We start from the raw sequence: 20,928 nt of genomic DNA on the forward strand, positions 1-20,928 counted from the left end.
GAGATTTTTCATTCTATTGAACTAGAGGAGCCTGCCAATTTCTGATATCAGATTCTTATTCAGTGTAATAAACATATTATGACAACAACATAAAAAGGGTATCCGGTAAAGTACACTTATGACCAATATTGTATTTTTAGACGATTAGTCAACATCCAAATCATAGTCTCATAGAACTCATTGACCACCCAGCGTACAGAACCGTCTCGAGAATTTTTAATGTTATTAGTGACAATAGCTTATAACTGTGTTTTTTTAAATTTAATTTACATAGCAAAAGACTTAGTTGTCAGGTTAGGTTTGTTGTATTATTTTCCACTTGCTTGCCGTGCGTATCGCACGTTTTTTTATCCGATATTTTAATCGGAAATAAGCAATAATTATTAGGAAAGTGTTATTTAAAACGGTATAGTTCAAAAACATTATATTTTACCTGGATCTGGAATTGTTGACAATTTTTTGCGGGTAGTTCCTGTAACTGGTAAACAGGAGATGTATGTACATCTTGTAGATAATATAAAATTATTGTATATTATTATCAAACCAAAGTACACCAAAAATCCATAATAACTGAATGAAATACAGTTTAATTGAAAACAAAACTGTTATCTGAAAAATATTGTTAAATCTTAGGTAGGTACGTTAGCACATAGAAAAAGTAAATAACCGTTAACCAATGTGAAATGTCTGAGAGCAGAGAGGAGCCGACTGCTGCCGTCCGACGTCCCTTCAATAAATTGGTTCCTCCCTTCTACAGTGCAGCCATATTAGATAACATCCGTTTTTATATAGTCTTTGGTAACGACCCCATAATTTGTGTTATACCATGTTAACTAAATCATCCTTATCAATGTGCCTCTGTGCTTATCAGTTATCACTTGTAAAATTATGAACATTATCATTCATCAACTAATATATATTATCGCATCAATAACATGGGAATCGGTTCGGCATATTTAAAATTTTATTTTATATTTAAATTGAAACGTCAAAAATTTCGTCAAAGCAAAGTGGAATATAGCCGGTACCTCTCTATAATTACTCTACCTTGTGCTGCACCCGGCGACTAATTTAGATACGTTTTTATACATATTATTATAAAAAAAGTTGTAAATAATTGTGCAACAATTACTATAATAAAATAGTTCTATGTTGTACAATAATCAATATTATTCATTTTTATAAAAAAAATAACCTCTCGCAAACGCCTTGTTGAGTTAATAATTTTTAAAAAAACCTGTATTTAAAATTAGTACCAGCTATTAAAAAAGTTACCTTTTCAAAAGTATCTTTTCCAGTACTAGATATATACCCAATATAAATAGTAATAAAAATATACCTCATAAATACTTTATAAAAGATATTATCAGTAAGTAACTTTTACCATATTATTTTTTAAAAAAATAACTATTTTTATAAATACAAACAATTATTTAAAATTCCTTTATTAAATTTAAAAACTAGGAAGTAGAATTGGCTGTTGTATAAAAAATAGTAAAATTACAAACAAGGCGATTAATTTGACGTCTAATCACCAGTTGGCTTTTATTAAATAGAATTTTCTAGTTTCTTCAAGACAACTAGATTTAGAAATAATATAGTTGTTTATAAAAAATATATAAATCAATAATAGGATTTTGTTTTTCCAATCAGTTTGCGATTAATTAATGTAGATAGGAGCAAAAGAATTATTAGTTATCAAAATATTATATTATGTTCTGCTATAATAAACTCAAATCCAATAAATATAGTTATGTTTAGAAAATAACAACACTTATATTATACTATAAGTAAATTGAAAATACATAAATAAAATGATTAAAAATAATAATGTAAAATATCCAGGAGCTGCCTCTTTACTCAATTCAGTTAATGCTAACAAAAATGTATGTCAACTTTTAACAACAATAAAAGTAAACTTAATAAATTTTCTTATAAAAACCTACAAAACTATTATTATATTTCTAGAGAGGTGAACACTTTTTTCAAATGAAGACATGGATATTGTATGGTATGTTCGATATCGGTGTCGTCCCATAAAACATCATCGCTTGATTCTGCTCGTGCCCTTTTAATCGTAGCGACAATAGGCTCAGTTGTAAAGTGTTCTTCTGATATCGGCATCAGGTTTTTTAATTTATGCCTATAAATGTTAACACGATGGTAGTTACTACCAGTCTGTTACCACTTACCAAACACACAAATTTACACTAACCAAATTCGTCGGTTGACAACAGCAAAGATTTTGGATAAGGGGAAACCATTAAACGTACAGGCGACGGGTATGGTGTATGCTCCCAAATTCTCAAATGTAATCCAATCGCCCATATGCATCCGTGGCAAATTAATGGAATCGACTATTATGTCCAAAGCACCGCCAGTTGGTCCCCATAGAGAACTCTTGACTACTGGGCTCGCTGAATTTTCCTAATCAAACATAATTTCCAATACATAAAAAATACCAACGAAAACGTAAAGTGTATGTAATTCGTAATACTTACAAACAGTGGCTTGGGCGGCACCAAAGTTGACTGCTCGAGAATAGGGCCTCTAAATGACCCGTAAAATCCTTCGTTAATAAAATACATTATGTGTTCTTCGTTTGGACGGTTCTTGATCGAATAGATTTTGGTAGCTAGAGTAAAAGCTGTTTCCGCAAAATATCTGCCCGGTTCTGCGATAATAGTCACACCACTTGAAGGCGGAAACCATTCGTTCAGAGCATCATTCACTATATCGGAAAACTAAAAATGATTTATTATTATTATTTTAAATGATTAAAGGTCATATGATAAATAAATAATTGGACTTACTTGTTCTAATGAAGAATTCTTGTTTCCTAAAAAACCGCCGCCAATATTTAGCACGTACATATTTGAAAACCCTAGTTGTTCGGCAAGACGGAAAATGGACGCCGAAGCGGAAATAGCCCGTCGGAAAGCAGTAGGTTCGGTGCAGCCAGATCCCACGTGAAAACTAACGCCCACGACGGACAAATCTAAATCTCGAGCCAACGATAACAGTGCCGGAGCTTCTGTATAAGGATCACAACCAAACTTCACACCAAGTGACAATAGAGATGAAGACGCGTCGCAACGAATTCGGATGACTAATCTAGAATATAAAAAGTAATAATCATTTAGAAATGTTTGACATAAACATTTGGCCATAAGCAAAAATTACATACTTGCAAGATGGATGAATGGACTTGATCTTGTAGAGTTCTAGTTCATTGTCAAATGTTGTCAAGTTGACACACTGACTCATGGCGTATTTAATATGTGAAACCATTTTGATCGGATTAGCAAATATGATCCGAGACGGATCAACTCCCAAATCCATTACTTTCTTTATCTCGACCTGAAAATAATCATTACATTTTCATATTCAAGGCACTTAAAATATTTCACATGCGATAAACATTTACTTTTGAAGCACAGTCGAAACAGAGACCTAACGCTGCTAGAGTTTCCAATAAAAGTAAGTTGTCGTTGCATTTTACAGCTGTAAAAAAAATAAAAGACAAAGTAATGATAAGAAACACATTGCAAAAATTAAATATAAACATTTTTTTTCAATATTACTTTCATAGTTATTGAGTAGTTCTTTACTAGATCATAATATGTATAATTTATTAACAATTACTGTGTTATAAAGATCCAAAAAAATACTGTTGTTAAAATGTTTTAACATTTTTGGCCATGTACAAATAATAATGAGTTAATTGTTTACTTGTATTCACGATATTAGTTTCAAAAGAAAGGAAACCACATATTTTCTGTAGTGGTATTGTAGCAACACCCACCCATCTAATTTATTATTACTTAGAATACACTAAATGAGTTCTAAATAAGTACAAATGTTTATTATTGGCTGTTGTTAATTTAAAATATATATTAGGCATTAGCAGTGGTGTAGTTGTAAGGTATCCTTATGACTAACCTCTGTATAATAGCTATAAGCATTACAAACATCTATAATATATTTTGATATGTATATTTATACAAGTTGTAATTTATTATTATTGGCCTTTTTTATTGGTTGACAATATGTCCTAGGAGTTAAAATAAAAAAGATTGATAATGAATCAATCGGTGGTGAAATTGCCTATCCGGTTATTCTTCGACAGTTAATCCCTAATTATAAAATTTGAAAAAACTCAATACAAATAAATATCGTTCAAGATTCAAAATGAAAAATGTTTATAACTATGATGAACTAACCGAAAAAATTTCAGTTGGTTTAGTTTTTTCTTTTTAATAATTGATATTAAAATAGTTTTAGAACTATGGATGAACTTTGATTTGAATTAATTTCAATATTATAACAATCATTCCAGAAACAACAAGAATTGTGAATATAACTTACGTATAACCTGTACATTATTTGTAAATATTTGTTTTCAACATTCGTATGCGTTCTTTAGAAGTGATTATGTGTTAATGTTTAATACTACAAATACAAATTAAGATAAGGGCTATAATACCTCCATTGAATATATTATTATTTTCATTTACACATCAATGACATACTTTTTGGTTTTACAATAAATTATTTTTTATTTCTTCACATAAATTATTAATTTTATTTCATTGAGACGTTTTTGTTTTATTTCTTATATTTAATATAGTCTTGATTAACAACCTTACCATAAAAAGGTTTCACACGAGGCATTTGTTCCTTCCATATTTTAACTTTGTTTACAAGATCACCAATATCAAATATATAAAACGCATCAGCTTTTTCCTGAGAATAAACCACAGGCGTTAACAAAAAAAAGATAAAAGTCGTTCAGAAAAAGATTATAAAACACTTACCTTTGATCTAACTATATCTCTAATGATTTCTTTAACAGTGACATCATTATCAACAACATGGATTTTTTCTTCAAGTCCACAAATTCTCATGCTTATTTTGCTAGTGCAATGCAACTTATGCTTGATATAATATAATACTGTTAGTCAGCAAATCAAAGAGGTAAACTGTAAAACGAAAAAACGGTTAAACTTTCCGTAAAACAATTTCCATGGTGTTTACCAAAACACATTATCAATTATGCTAATAATTTGTACTTAGTATATTAAAAAAAAAACATAATATAGACTCAAGTTTTAATAATTTGATTTTAATTATTGTAAAATATAGATGACACATAAGCATTAGCAGACTTTAATGGCTATTAAAGACTGATTTTATGATACAGTGTATAATATCAGTATTGATATTACACTTGTTAAGTATAAAAATATAGAATGTTATAAATCGCCCAAATTAAATCATAGTACAAAGTACAAATATTTGAGTTAATGTAAAGCAGGAAGTAACGTCATAATATATAAATTGCATTCTATTGATACTGGCAAACCCTGTTTTACACTACAAATTAGGGGTGGGTAGCGTCCTCTCAATAAATTTTACATGAATAACCTAATTATACCCTGTTCGCTGAGAGAGCATGCCGGGTTTGTGCATGTAGACTGAAGACTAAGCAGCAAGACTAAGGCTACTCCAGGGGGAACGCTAGTCACACTGAGTGCGGCGCGGGATGCGCAGAACAGCCAATTTCGTCGGGTCGCGCCATGCTCTCTAACAGGGTATAGCTTATGTCATCATAATCTACAATTTATTAAAAAAGTATTAATATAACTATTATGTAAATATGTAATACTATATGTATATATAGTGTAATTCCAGACGATATTATATTAAAAAAAACTAAGAATTTATGGGAACTACTTACGAGGCACCTTAGTAGTGTTATTTTAGGCAACAGCTTAGCAGTCGATTCCGTTTCCTATGGCTAGGCGATTTACCAGCTGACACTGTCCCTGTAAATTAATTTAGGCTAAATAAGTACCTAAAATGAATAATAATAAGAACAATAAATAAATCATATTCATATTGTTGATGAGTAATAAATCAAAATATCCTACCCAGGTATTGTAAAATGTACAATAGGTAATGGCATAATATTTAGATAAAATTGTTTATATATATATATATATATATAAAATAAGAACCAACTTTATCTGCAGATAAATGCATTCATCAGTCAAAGCTTGATTGATTTATCTTAACGTCATATATGTGTAATAAAGATCAAAGGCTAACTTTTATCTAGCAACTATCTTTTATACATATAAACTATATTACAATGTTTTTTTATCCTCCCTTCATTAATTAAGGTGTTCTGTAAAAGCATTTTTATATAATATTATATTTAATAAAAGGTGTAGTTAAATTGTCTTGAAGAAGAGAGCTGGTCAAAGATAAAATTAAAAACTGATCTTTGGTTAAAATGAACATGTAATATTTTTACTTAAAAAAAATGTAATGGGTCAATCCATACGCAATTGACCCAATATTTTTCACTTAAATTACAAATATTACTTCCTATATCTTTATTTCAATATAACTAAGTTAATCATGTAATCTTATAATACCTAAAGGTCAAAGGTGTGCTTACACAATCAGTTACATCAGACTGTATAAAAAAAATTGGACGTGTAATTAAAAACCAAAGGATGTGTAGTTCAAAGTGAATTTTCGTTCATGCAATGCCTGAAAAAAATATTGCACCAACAAAATACACAAAAAAATTGTTAACCTCTTAAAATGTTACTTAAAAACATACTGTTCAAAACTGCACAAAATATAGAAAAAAAACTATTCAGACAGTCAAATTGCTTTTGACATTTTCTGAGTCAAGCTAAAATGTACAATAAACAATATACAAGAAATAAAAAAAATTTGTATTTTTTACCTAAAAAAAAAAAAGTTTTTCCTAATCAAAAAATAAAATGAATAATTAAAAAAAAATTTAGTTCACTTAATAAAATATTATGTGTCTTGTTAAAATTAATAAAACAAATTTTTGAAATGCTACACAGCAGTTAAATTGTCAATAGTTGACGACATAATAATGCCTATACGACTACAACTTTAACAAAAATGGTCATTTTTCAAATAAAATTTTTGTCTACCATCACTATGTGTATTTTAAACTTGTGTTCAAATTTCAAAAATATAGACTATATTTTCTCAATACTACTCATAATTTACCTTTATTAATGTGTTATCCCCTTAGTGCTTTTAATGTTTAATTAACTTCTTGTTACCTATTTCAATAACTATTTGCGTGGTGGCAATAATACTGCTTTCAACCTTGCATGGACATTTATTTTTCTTTTTTCATTTTCTAACAAAAAACATGGTAAATACCACTTACACGGGCGCTCCAAGTTTAATTTATTTTTAGTTAAATAAAAATATAGTAATACTTATTTTAATAATTTATTTATCATGGTAGATATACCCAGTATATTATTAGCATTACTTTCTACAGCAATGGAGGTTTTAGATGTTCAGAGTTAAGAGTAGATTTGTTCATAAGGTTTTTTGACAATTATTATAAGTCTTACCGCGCTGATAAAATTTATATTTTTTTAATTTCCTTATAATTGTAGTTTTTTAATTTTTAGATAATTTAATATTGTATTTATAAGTTATGTAATAATATGTTTGTGGTTAAATCAAGCATATTTTTGTTTTACCAGTTAGAAAGATTGTCTATTATTTTTTAGAAAACTATAGTTTTTATTAACAAGTTACTTTAAATCACAAAAATATCTATAAAAAAAAATGATCGTAACAATGAAAAATCCTTTATAACATTAGAACTTTAATTATGCATGACTGCACACAATATATAATTCCATAATTAACTCTATTTCATTGACTTTGAATTTTGTATTTTTCTTACAAAATATTTGACTTTTTAAGGCCTTTTACTATATGTATTTTTTATATACAAATGTATATTAAACTATATCAAGTTACTGTACGCTAATTAAAGAACAATGATTATGAATTTAAAAATTGTATTAATGAATACATTTTATTCAACTATAGAATTATATATGATGATAGGTAAATATTATATTATAAATAATAAATAAAAAAAATTATGTTTATTACAATCTCATTGGAAAAGATATGATTAATCTGCTCAATAACTAATTTAAAATATGTATCTTAACAGTAACATAAAGCAATATTGTGGCCACAACCATAATTCTCACAACAGTCTTAGGTTCTGTACATAATAAGCTGTACATAATTTACAACCAATATAAAATATAAAATAATAAATAAAAAAAAATGTTTTTAAATGTTTATCTAGTAAAAGACACTTATTGCAAATTGTTAAATGTATAGTGTTCAATTAGTCTATGAATGTATAGTGGAGTTTGTATATTTCAAGTTAAGAGTTTTGAGAAAATCACTTAGCACACATCACACTGGTAGTATTTATCAAATGAATGTAGCCGAAACCATATTACCTACCAATGTAATGTGTGCTCAAAGTATTTTTCTCAAAAACCACATCTCATTAGGTCATTAGGTGAGTGTGATACCTGGTATCCCGTTGGTCCTTTTGTCGAAAAAGGCTTAAAGCACATTCCACATGTGTAGGTGTACGTAAATGTTGCTAGTTTTTCTCGCTTGTCTGCTGATTTTCTTGTGCTGCTTGTCGAATGTCAAAGTATTATGCAATGATTTCTTTTATATTTCTTGATTTTCGTCATGATACTCAATTCAATTACACTACAAATCATATTTCATGTCAAAATAGCCATCAAAGTATTGTGAAAACACAAAGGGACAAAGAGATGAAAAAAATTTAATACCACTAGATAATATTATTTAGATTATGATATACTTTTACCATTGGTACGAGATTAATTAGTAAGATATTATGTATACATTTTTTTTAAAAAAACATTAAAAGAGAGGACAAATATACACATGTGTTATGTTAAAATGTATTGCTTGAGGTAAAACATTACCTGTATGCATTTTCTTCAATTTTTTTTATAAAAAAGTAGTTTGGGTTGTTAAACTACAGTGCAATCTGTCTTCACATTGTTCAACAAGTCAGTGGTAAGTTATGTGTTCCAATGTTCATCTGCTTCTTCTACTTCAACCTTGTTTTCGCAGTCACAATCTCCCAATTCAATTTTTATAATTGGCTCAAAACATGATTCATTGAAACTAAAAGACAAAGCATATTTCAAATAGAACATTTAAATATAAAATATGCTGTTCAAGATAGCTTCATTAGAATTGAAGAAATTTTTACTTTAGTTTGTTTTCTCATTTTGACAGTTAACATAGAATAAATTGTGTCAAAAGTACTATCTCGTACACATTTTAATAAATAGTGATTTATCAGGTTAATCAAAACAACATTGTTGACGTAAAGAAATGTTAAAGCATTTTACTAAATAAAAAAATAAATATGTTACTTTAAAATCACATTACCTGCCATTACTTTTGTTAAAATATTGTGGACAAATCTGGGTTGTCGAACTACATTTGTCAGTATTTTCAATGTAGTGCAACTTTGTATCCATTGATAAGTCAGTGGTTGTACTCAACGGCTTATTTTCTTCTACTTCTGTTATGTACTCATTGTAACAATTGCCTGTTAAATGTACTTCTATTTTAATTTCCTGCTCTTCCTGTGTTTCACTTATACTAAAAACCGAAACAAATTATTATCGGAAAAATTTCAAGTAAACAATGTACTCCAAAATTCATACATTTTAAACTTACTTTGGCAAATAAAACTGTTCAAATTGGTCCAAGTCATTTTCCATTTCTTGTTTTAAGGTCATACAATTTTGTTGTTTTTTAACCTGCTCTAAATTGATAAAAAATTAACCATAAATTTCATATATTTATGTGTATATATTTACATCAATATCATTGGCAATATATTATATGTAATTGGCGAACGAGCAAAAGATATACTAGACAGGTTATAGCTAAAAGGCTGCCTAGTTTAGGGTTAGTTCCCTATCTAGTAATGTCTTTCACGCTGATTACAAAGTTATAGCTACTTTAACCCTAAAATTGATCATTGCGCGAGACATCCATTCAATATGGTCTGTTACGCTGTGCATGATGAATAAAAAAAGGAAACGTAATACAACTTGGCAAGTGATTATCAACCTAACGAACCTGAACAGAGACTTCCAATCAAACTTTCAAAACAACAAGAAAATATACATAAATTACCGATAGACATAGAAATAAAGGGCCCGGTAAATTACATTTTTATCCAACTATTTTCTTATTAATTATTATAATTATATGTCTTTCACGGCGGAATAATCAAACACTTCAGTGGTTTTCTTTTTTTTTTTTTTATAGTAGAATAATAATTGACAAGGATAAATGTAATTTAGTACTCATATCTCCGTAGTTTTACTTACTTTTTTTTTTCTCTTTCTTGCAAGTATCTTTGTCTTCTTTGTAATATTTTTTCTGTAAACAAAAGTAAATTGGTTGTCTTTTTTTACTTTTTTTTTTGTCGATAGAATTCATTTTATTATTTCCGTAAGTTGACGATTAAAAAAAAAAAAAACAAGATAACGTTAAATATAATCGACTTGATCATCGTAGGTATTAAACTATTACGGTGTTAGCATTCACAGAACTTATTAAAATACAAATTTTAGAAAATAGCAAATCTGAAAACATGGTGAATTTAGAGGTCAATAAACAAAAAAACCTTTATCATTCACCGGTACGACCATAGTTACAACCACGGTTATAGATAAACCGTTATCTATAACCGTGGTTGCAACACAAAATAAACAGAATGGAATCTTGGGGCTTATCAAAAAACGCCAGTGAATCCAGCACTCCGGTGTTTCCTCGTTTTTAGTTTTTCTGTGGCTTACGGCTACACGGTTTATTAATTAACGAAAAATGAGAATTTCCCTACGCCTATCAGCGCTGTCCGTTTCTCAATCGTATTCAAAAAGTCGGACATGACTTTACCTTGTCCCATATAAGAATTAAAACAGTTTAAGATGGATTTATAAATCCACCTTGGGATAGTTTCTTTTCTGTTTATTCTGTGGTTGAAATATACTATGTATGTATGTTCAATTGTGGGTACGACATGTATCATTCGAGGTACGCTGGCAATGATAATTGATAAGAGCGACCAGGTGTTCCCAAAGCGCAAAAAAACACTTGGAAATTTTCTCCCTGTCCCGAGTCCTTAAGCAGTTAGAAAAATATTTCAATTCTTTTGATACCTTAGGTTTTAGTCACATTCGAAAGATAAAAACATCTACTATAACACTATGTCCCTGGTGGTTATAATTACTCATTATTCTATGAAGTCACGGACATAGAATATTCACAAATTTCATAAAATCAAACTGGTCGAATGTTTCATTTTAAACTTGTATGTAATAGTAATTGATACTCTATGGTGGAGCTTGACTTTGGTTTTTGTTTCATCTCTCGTTTAATTGTCACCATAAAAAAAAAAATTTAATGAACCAGAGCGATTAGGAAATAAAACTACATAAAATATTTACTTATCTATTATAAAATAGCCGCCCAAAGGGATAATGTAGAGTGAACTCAAAATTCAGGCGAAAACAAACAATAAATAAAAAAATAATAAAACATAAATTGATTAATTGGTAGTGTACAAGTAAAATTATATAAAAAATAACTATACAGTTAAAGTATACCGCTATGGCAAACGTTGTGCGGAAACATGTACACAATGATCGATTATAAATAAATATCCAGCAAGTTATCCGTAAACCACACTTGGAAACTAATGTAATAGTGACAGTTTTGGAATTTATAAAATTTTCTTACGGTAATCATTTGTAAAGAAATAAACATAAATTCTCATCGTTTGTACCCCTGACGTTTTTTTTTATTATAATACAAGTGGGCGAAAGCAAGCATACATTTGACCGTAGTTAAATACATAGGTAATATACCTTAGGACTAGTGCGCCGATACAAAATAAACCACTGGATAGTGTAACATACACAATAAGATTTAGACATATTATACATTAACAATTATTATGAAAACATATTAAATATAAACCAAGTACATTTAAACACATAATGTATCAAATCAATAAAGCTTAAAATATTATATTAATTTTATGATTTTGAGTAAACAAAAAAAATTACAACAGAAAGTATAAAGGAACATAATATCTGGTTTGTACCCAAAGCGCTTCTTTCGTTTAGTATTTTTATTAAAGGTGTTTTCAGATTTTTCTGTTTGCAGTTTTTGAATTATAAAAAAAACTACTCAACATACTTAAGCATAACACGTCATTCTAAAAATCGCTAAAATTATACCAATACAAAATATATATAAGCTGTACATTATACATTACAACCAATATAAATATTGAGTGATAAATTTAAAAAAAATAACTTTTTTAAAATGTTTATCTAGTGAGACACTTTTTACAAATATTTAAATGTAAGAGTGTTCAATTATTAACCTATTAATCCGAGTGCTGAAGATCGAGCATCTTACGTTAAAAGTTTTGAGAAAATCACTTGGCACACATCACACTGGTAGTTTTTATCAAATGAATATAGCCGAAACTGTATTACCTACCAATGTGACGTGTGCTCAAAGTATTTTTCTCAAAAACCACAACTCATTGGGTCATTGGATGTGTGTGATACCTGGTGTCCCGTTGGTCATTTTGCCGAAAAAGTCTTAATGTTTATTCCACGTGTGTAGCTCTCACCGTTTGTGTCCCTACGTTTTTTTTTTATAATATGTCATGTGTATGATCATGTAAACCATCGACTGTTATAAAATAAAATCTATAACTCTAAAATAAATGGCTAGGCTAAGGTACTGTAATACGCAAGAACTTTTATATTATACATTTCTAATCATGATACAATATTGAGTAAGAACAAATACATGTAAACATACGCAACAAATGAAAATAATATAAAATATTACATTAATAATAATAAATTTAAAAATATTTAAAACGAACAAAACGGAATACAGAAAAACGTAAAAACACAAAATATTAGGGAAAAATTTAATTTAGCTTCTGAGAGATTTTTTTTTTAATTAGGATGTTTGTGATAAAAAATTTGAAAATACCATCGTTTTCATGCTTAAAATATACACACATTTGAAAATACATTTTTAATGACTATTCACTTATGTACTTAAGTTTGTGTATTTTCAGTAGGAATTTTGAACAAAAGACTTGAGCACACATCACACTGGTAGGGCTTATCAAATATATGTAGCTAAAACATAACCTACCAATGTGATGTGTGCTTAAAGTATTTTTCACAAAAACGCATATGATTAGGTTAGCTGATTGTTCGATTTTTGGAATGCAGTTTATTTTGATTTCAAGTTTGTTTAATTTTCCAGCGGATACATTATGTTCTTTTTATTCTGTGATTTTTGATCAAATCTAAACGTTTTAATTTGTGTCAAAATATTATGTTAACATATGCGTAAAATAAATAAAACATAAAATATAAAACTAATCAAACTAATAAATTACAAAACACAAAATTTTGAATTTCTTAAAGATATATTTTTATTTTCAAACAATTATAAAATATCGAAACATAAATTAACTCATTTATAAATCATTTGGATTTTGAAGACATTAATTAAAAAAGAACTAGTTAAAACTAAACTAGCATTGTTGGACTATAGATTGTAGCAAAAATGTTTGCGGAAATTTCATATTAAACTGAACCATTTTTTTATCATCCTGATTTTTTATCCTATTGACCAGTGTGCTGTAGTTTGTATGTTTTGAAGTAAGAGTTTTGAGAAAATCACTGAGCATACATTACACTGGTAGTACTTATCAAATATTACCTACCAATGTAACGTATGCTCAAAGAAGTTTTCTCAAAACTAGATCTCATTAGGTCATTAGGTGTGTGTGATACCTGGTATCTCGTTGGTCATTTTGTCGAAAAAGTCTTAATGTTTATTCACTACACCTACGCATGTGGAATGTGCTTAAACATTCCACAATACTCTTTTTAAAATAAAAACTGTGGAAATGATATAAACCTAAAACTATTTAAACGACCTCCTATGCCTGCCAGCTCCAGGAACTAACTTCGAGCCCCTTTCAAAAGGATGGGAGCTCACGGCCCAAACCCCCAGAGGAAAAAATAGCTTGCATAAAGAAATAAACTAACCTGATACTTCACTCTGAAAACGTCAGTGATCTAATGATACCAAACCTAACCTAATCTACACTTCAAAATAACAAAAAATTATAAGCTGTAATGTAACTATTTAGGCGGTAAGTTCTGTCGCTGTACCTTTGTATGCGGCACAAGGATAAGCCAGGGTAGGTTAGCTTCGGTCTCATTAGGTCGCTGACGCTTCTAGACCGGTAGGTTAGGTTAGTTTAGTCCTATAGACAAGCTATATTTTCCTCTAGAGATTGGGGGGCGTGAGCCCTCATACAACAAAGAATCCTGAGGGCTCTAGTCGGCTCGTAAAGCCAGCAGGCGTAAGAAGTTGATTTATTTACTAACTTAAAAGATTTAATACTTAAGAAAATTCTAATGTTGTTTATATCATTTATAATAATATAATATTCAATAACAGTAACAAAAATAAATAAATAATAAATAATGCCACAGCCGCCGCCTATAGATAAACACGCGGAAATTTGCAAATTTCAAGTAGCTATAACTTTGGAACTAGAAGAGTTCACTCATTTTTTACTTGAGATTCGTAACCAGCGTAAAAAATACTGCAAGATGGTAAAAAAAAATCAAAAAAAAAAACGGTGTCCAGTAAAGTAAATGCGTAAGTCATATTTTTTTTAATTTACGTTTGGTTATTATCTTTGTCGTTTTACTTACTTTTTTTTTCAAATATTTTCGTCTTCTTTTTAATATTTAATACATTATATTAAGTGATTTTGGTGGTATTTTTTTTTTGTCGATAAAATTCATAGTATTATTATCGTAAGTTGTCGGTTTAAAAAGAAAAACAAAACTTTAATTATAATCGACTCGATTGCCGTATTAAATATTTAAATTATTACAATAAAAACATTCACAGAAGCTAAATAAATACAAAATATATATACCTATTATCCGTTCCAAAAGAGAACATGCCGGGCGGCGACAATACACAACCGCACACGGCAGCGTCACAACAAAAAAGACAGAACTACCAAAAATCAAAACGTACCTAGTCATCGACAAACAAAAAACCTTCATCATTTGCAGGGCGAGGGACGCCAAGGTTATTCTAGGTTATCTTGTAACCTTGGTGCCTTGGAGGTACTCTGACAATAATTATTGATAAGAGCGACCAAAGAGCAAAAAAACCCGGCCCTTTCACATATTATAATAATATAATATTAAAAATACTAAATACTTAGACCCTTCTGATACCCTCGGTTTTGGTCTCATTCAAAAGCCAAGTACATTATGTCCTAACTCCTAAGTGATTTTAATCACTACTTTAAAATAAACTCCAAAGGCATAGAACCATAATACAGAGGCCGTCGTGGTTTCCAATACCTTAGTTAAGACTTGATATTATGTAGCATATGAAAAAAATAAGACAAAATTGATTCAATTAATAAGATACGATATAATATACCTGATCATTTTGACATTTTACTAATTGATCGTTGGTCTTTTGTGAGTTGAACTTAATTGCTGAAGAAAAATCAAATTTAAAAAACTGTTCAAAGAATTTTTTTATACGACACATATACTACTAAAACTATCTCTTAAAACTGGCAAATAAAGAAACACCCCTCTCCCATTTGGGTTGGTATACCTATATAGAATATCCTAATTAATACTAATGTACATTTACCGATTTGCTTACCTTCGTCCCGTCCGACGTCCAGCATGATTTTGATTTTTCTCACAATATTACCAAAACTAAAAGATACATTTTTTAAACCGAGCGATTCGAAACTGAAAATTTAGTTATTAAACAAAACATAGTACGGCTTCAGCTAGTATAAAACTGTTGTATTAAGTAGCAGACAGCAGAACAAATATTGAAAGTGATCTAAAAAATATTATTACAGCTGTTTTAAAGTTCCAACAACAAGAATTATTCGATAACGTGTTCAGTTTTGATTCTTCCACGTAGTTTGTATGGTAATTGTTTTGTTGCTTTATTGTAACCTTGAGGCAGCACGTTAAAAAAATGCTGATTTTCTCTTTGAATTATTTTTTTATATAATAAATGATAAAGAGACAAAAGCGGGTGATAATAATTTCGCGCAGATAAAATTAACATTTCAGTCCAACCCGCTGTATATTATGTAAAAAAAATAGTAGTTAAAACGTGTTCTTTATAATATTCTCCTTTGAATTAAAATCGTTTTAAAAAAAATATTAAAATTGAAATTTTTAAAAACTTATAGAATTTATTCATAAATGTGGTACTTGAGATTTAAAAATTCCGTTTCAAATAAAATTTGAAATGCTTTTTTATTTATTAAAAATAATAAAAATATATCCACTATATTAATGCAATTTATTTGGTTTTTTCGGTTAATGTCATATATAAGCCAATAATTTATAATTATAATTTTCATGTTTTGCAAAACATGTATACGACGTTGAAAATAAAAATCGTTATCGAACAAACGCATTCAAACTGTAAAATTATCCATATCCAATACGCGTCTAGAGGTTTACATTGGTCATTGTAGTTAAGCTACTAAGAAAAAGATAAATTATAAACTGTTGTAATATATATTTATCATCAAACTAAAGAAAATTGAACACATAAAAAATGAAATATCACACAAAATAAGAACTTTTATGTATGTTATATAATTCTTGTAGAAATATATTATGTAATATTAATGCATACATAATATTAAATTATTAAAACATTAAAAATTACTAAATTATATGAATGCGACACAATATGTATTAAATAAAAAAAAACATTAAATAAATTAGTAACAGATAAAATTGAATACCAGAAAAAGTTATAACACAATGTTAAATGGATAGTTGAAACTAAATAAAAAGCTGTATTTTTGTCTTATGTTAAATCTAAATTATTGAATATATAAGAATAATTATTCAACTTTTAGTGAAAATAAAAGTTTGATTTTGTTACATTAATACAATAATATGGATTTTAAGGTCTTCGGTCTAAATTTTGTGTTTTTTCAAAGTTTTTAAATTTTACTACACAATGTACTTACAATCATAATATTCTTTTTTAATTGCAACTCAAGTAGGGTTAAACTATTTATGTCATAACACATGTATTAAATTAAAAACAGAATGGAGTAAATTTATTTCCAGGATAATTTTTTACAAGCCTCAGGGTATAATTTATAACATATATAATTTTTTCTATGAGTAAAAGCCATTTTGTTCTCGCAAGAAACCAATCTAGACCTAAAAGTCTGACAAAATTATGGCTATTTATAATGATTAGATTTTGTGAAGTCGAATTTCAAAAACCTGTTTCTTTTAAAAATAAATTCCTAAAATAATCAAGAGCCCGATAAACTCAAATATTTTTACAGAATTGAAATGAGACCATCTTAGATTTTGGCAAAAAAAAACAATACACACACTTAACATTTGTCGGGCTCTTTTCTAGTATGAATGCGTTTGTGTATAAGCAGGTTGTGTTTGTCGGAAAAATATTTTAAACACACATCGCAATGGAAAGACTTTGTGTCGGTATGCACATTTTGGTGTTGAGTAAGGTAAGACTTTACAGTAAAACCTTTAAAGCACACTTCACAATTGTAAGGTTTTTCACTGGAATGTATGAGTTTATGTGTGATGAGGTTCGGTTTATTAGCAAAAGTTTTTGAGCACTCATTACATTTGAACGGCTTCTCGCCGGTGTGCACACGTCCATGTGCTATAAGGTGAGATTTTCGAGAAAAAGTCTTCGAACACGTCACACACTTGTGTGGCTTATATCCGGTATGCACGCGTTTGTGTTTGTTTAACTCAGCACCTTCCTTGAAAGATTTTGAACACACTTCACAGCTGTAGGGCTTCTCCCCGGTATGCACGCGTTTGTGTACTGTCAGATAGGTTTTACGAGTGAAATACTTCAGACACACGTCACACTTATAGCTTTTTTGACCAGTGTGCGTGCGTTTGTGTCTACTGAGGCTAGAACTTTGAGAAAAATACTTTAAACACACATCGCACTGATCGGGCTTCTCGCCGGTGTGCGTGCGTTCGTGTACTATCAGACTGAGTTTGTGCGAATATGATTTTACACATATAACACATTTGTACGGCTTTTCTTTGGTATGGACACGTTGGTGTATATTCAGATTCCATTTTTTCTTAAAAGTTTGTAAACACACTACACAATTGAAGGGCTTATTTTCAGTGCATTTTTTTTTGTGTCTAGCCAAATGGCGGATTATTTGTCTTCTGGTAATAAACAATTTTTTACACAAATCACATATGAACGATTGTAATTTGTTTGAATATTTGTCGCTTTTTATTCGAGCCAGTTGATCATTTATATTAGATTCTTCCGCTTTAATTTCATTCGCACTAGAACAAACAATGCCGTGCAACATAAATTAATAAATATAAAAATGTATTGTAATAATATCCTTTTCAATTTTTTCCATTAAAATATTTTATTTTTAATACAGTGAGTATAATTAATGGGCGTTTTTTTCGACTTTTAAGGGGAAGACATGAAATTTTATATTTTTTGCCAAACATGAAGACTTGGTAGAAAAAAAATACATTTAGCAGTTTAGAGTAAATATCAAGGGTCCAGATAAAAACAAAAGATAAATACAATACCTTCTCTAAGCTCTTTAACAAAGCTAAAATTATGTTCATTTCAGTTTAAATTTAAACCCATTAATATGTTATAACTTTTTTAAATATTATATAGTTAAATCTAGTTATTTCTTTCATCATAAAGAAAAAAAAAATGTTTGCAGACAAAATAACTTTGAAAGTCTGTCATCTAATAATAAGATTTATTAGATATCTGTAAGTATAAAAAAAATGGGTGTTCATTAACTAGTTTACTGTGGCAAAATGGGCTTTTTTACTTGAACTACAAGACAGTTTATTATTATGGAAATTTTCATTTAACACTCAAGAGGCCACAGCTAATTTTCAATAGTGAGAATTTACAATAAGTACCTACACGGGGAATGTAAACATTATGTATCCAGCCCGTATCAATTAAATCAACAAGATGTATTAATTGATAATATTTACTTAAGTTCTGCGCTAAACGGATCTTCTACTCTAATCTCCACCTCGTAGAAACCATCATCTGTTTCTTGTAATTCAGTTTTAATTTCAATCTCATTTTTCACTTCATCAAAACTGAAAAACAAAACACATTAAAAAGTTGGTCCGCGGTGAAACTAAAGAGTTATTCTAGTATGAAGAAACTACAAAAAGTAAACGTCACAAAATGGGTAATAATATATGTATTATATCCAGCCCGTCTCAACTAAATCAACAAGATGTATTAATTGATAATATATTACTTGGTAAGTTCTTCGTTAAATAGATCTTCTTCTTTAATCTTTGCCTCGTAGATACAACCATCTGTTTCTTGTAATTCAGTTTTAATTTCGGTCTCATTTTTTACACCATTGACACTGAAAAACAATACACATTAAAAAATTGGTCTGTGATGAAACTTAAATGTTACTTTATCATGGAGAAATTGTTAATATTTTACTTGGTAAGTTCTGCATTAAATGACTCTTCTACTTTTATCTTCGTTTCGTAGAAACGATCATCTGTTTCTTGTAATTCAGTTTTAATTTTGGTCTCATTTATTACGTTATCGACACTGAAAAACAAAACACATTACAAAATTGGTCGGTGATCTATTAAGATGTATATTATAAAGAAACTACAAATAGTAAACCTTGCGAAATGTATATTATGTATGTATTAAACCCAGCCCATCTTAACTGAATTAACAAAGTTTTATAATTGTAAATATTTTACTTGGTAAGTTCAGTGTTCAGCGGATAATTTTCCAACTCTACGTTAATCATGTTGTTGTAGTAATAATTATCTGTCTCATCTGTTTCAATTTTAACTATTGACAAGTTTCCCATTTCATCGGCACTAAAAATTCAAAACACAATCATTTAAAAAATTGGGAGGTAAATCCTCTATATATTATGGATGTTTATATTCTAATACATATAAAAATATTTTCTGTTTCACATTACAGTATGTTTCAAATAGGAACACAACATTTTAAATAAATCAGTAATAAATTAATCAGTACATTTGATAACTCCCATTTACTTTTGATTTTACAACGATATAATTAAACCAACAACATGAGAAAAAATAGATTGAAAATATTGTAGCTAAAAATATCGTACTTCTAAGCTATTACTCAAAAATCCCATCAGATTAAGTCAGTAAAAAATAATTCCTGTTCTAGAACTCATCATCATTATCGTAACATAGCCTGACAAGCCTAGAACACCTGTTCAGTCATGAGATAGTTTGTTGACGAATTTGCTTTTAAGACGGGTTCTCAGTCCATCGCTGTAGATGAGCTTCTTTTCACAAGACGGTTATTGGTCATTCAGCAAACAAAAACGCAAGAACAATGTGCTTTAAAAGACTGCCGCCTTACCCGCTCGGCCATTCGTCCTCCTCAAAAACTTATAATATTGCAAAACAACTCCTCTATTATGTTGTTACTTCAAACGTTAGTAGTGATAAATTGCTTTCAAATTTTTTTTTTTGTTCATTTACCTTGAATAACTTATTTGTGACATTTGATCCATCGTACTTCCATTTGTTTGTTCTGAATATTATAATAAAATATTAATACAATATCTGTTGTTTTAAAAAGTACAATCCAAAAAGTATTAAACTTTACCTGGATCTGGGATTGACATCGTAATTCCAGTAATCGGCAATATAATTATTGTATATCCAGTCAATCAAAGTATATTACAATGAACTTAACAGTACTTTAACTACAATAAACAACAAAACTTTAAAATAAATATTATTATTTATTCGTAGGTACATTAACAAATAACAATAAACTAAAGCAGCCAGAGATAAGGTC

At 28.9% G+C, this 20,928-nt stretch overlaps 3 protein-coding genes across 11 annotated transcripts in view; 1 reads left to right on the plus strand and 2 right to left on the minus strand.

The window, feature by feature from the left end:
* Positions 1–20,928, plus strand: part of LOC126843986 (uncharacterized) — a 79,503-nt gene that overhangs the window by 32,040 nt on the left and 26,535 nt on the right. The gene's annotated exons all lie outside the window — the stretch shown is intronic.
* LOC126843984 (ornithine decarboxylase-like) lies at positions 1,713–10,406 on the minus strand. 6 transcript variants are annotated; one of them, XM_050581812.1, is made up of 14 exons: positions 10,281–10,406; positions 9,619–9,706; positions 9,325–9,534; positions 8,850–9,054; positions 8,418–8,607; positions 5,741–5,828; positions 4,818–4,982; positions 4,650–4,746; positions 3,428–3,504; positions 3,188–3,360; positions 2,814–3,114; positions 2,502–2,744; positions 2,216–2,427; positions 1,713–2,143 (listed from the first exon to the last, which is right to left on the minus strand). In XM_050581812.1, the coding sequence occupies exons 7-14, from the start codon at positions 4,905–4,907 to the stop codon at positions 1,957–1,959; spliced, it is 1,380 nt and encodes a 459-aa protein (XP_050437769.1). In that variant the 5' UTR covers positions 4,908–4,982; positions 5,741–5,828; positions 8,418–8,607; positions 8,850–9,054; positions 9,325–9,534; positions 9,619–9,706; positions 10,281–10,406; the 3' UTR covers positions 1,713–1,956. The 6 variants fall into 6 exon arrangements, with proteins under 6 accessions (XP_050437769.1, XP_050437767.1, XP_050437771.1 ...); XM_050581810.1 differs by having other exon boundaries at positions 9,325–9,540; XM_050581814.1 differs by having other exon boundaries at positions 5,741–5,857; positions 9,325–9,540.
* On the minus strand, positions 16,882–20,893 carry LOC126843981 (gastrula zinc finger protein XlCGF52.1-like). Of its 4 annotated transcripts, none has more exons than XM_050581804.1 (7): positions 20,734–20,890; positions 20,607–20,664; positions 19,836–19,958; positions 19,561–19,674; positions 19,364–19,477; positions 19,086–19,196; positions 16,973–18,395 (listed from the first exon to the last, which is right to left on the minus strand). In XM_050581804.1, exons 1-7 carry the CDS (start codon positions 20,750–20,752, stop codon positions 17,444–17,446), a joined length of 1,491 nt encoding a protein of 496 aa, XP_050437761.1. In that variant the 5' UTR covers positions 20,753–20,890; the 3' UTR covers positions 16,973–17,443. The 4 variants fall into 4 exon arrangements, with proteins under 4 accessions (XP_050437763.1, XP_050437764.1, XP_050437761.1 ...); XM_050581805.1 differs by having other exon boundaries at positions 16,975–18,395; positions 20,607–20,658; positions 20,734–20,889; XM_050581806.1 differs by lacking the exons at positions 20,607–20,664; positions 20,734–20,890 and adding an exon at positions 20,485–20,599 and having other exon boundaries at positions 16,882–18,395.

The sequence above is a fragment of the Adelges cooleyi genome, unplaced genomic scaffold, assembly GCF_023614345.1.
Source record: "Adelges cooleyi isolate 19-005CV unplaced genomic scaffold, UGA_ACOO_1.1 ACOO_flye_CR_arks_rails_tigmint_CR_PRNA_580, whole genome shotgun sequence".
Lineage (NCBI taxonomy): Eukaryota > Metazoa > Arthropoda > Insecta > Hemiptera > Adelgidae > Adelges > Adelges cooleyi.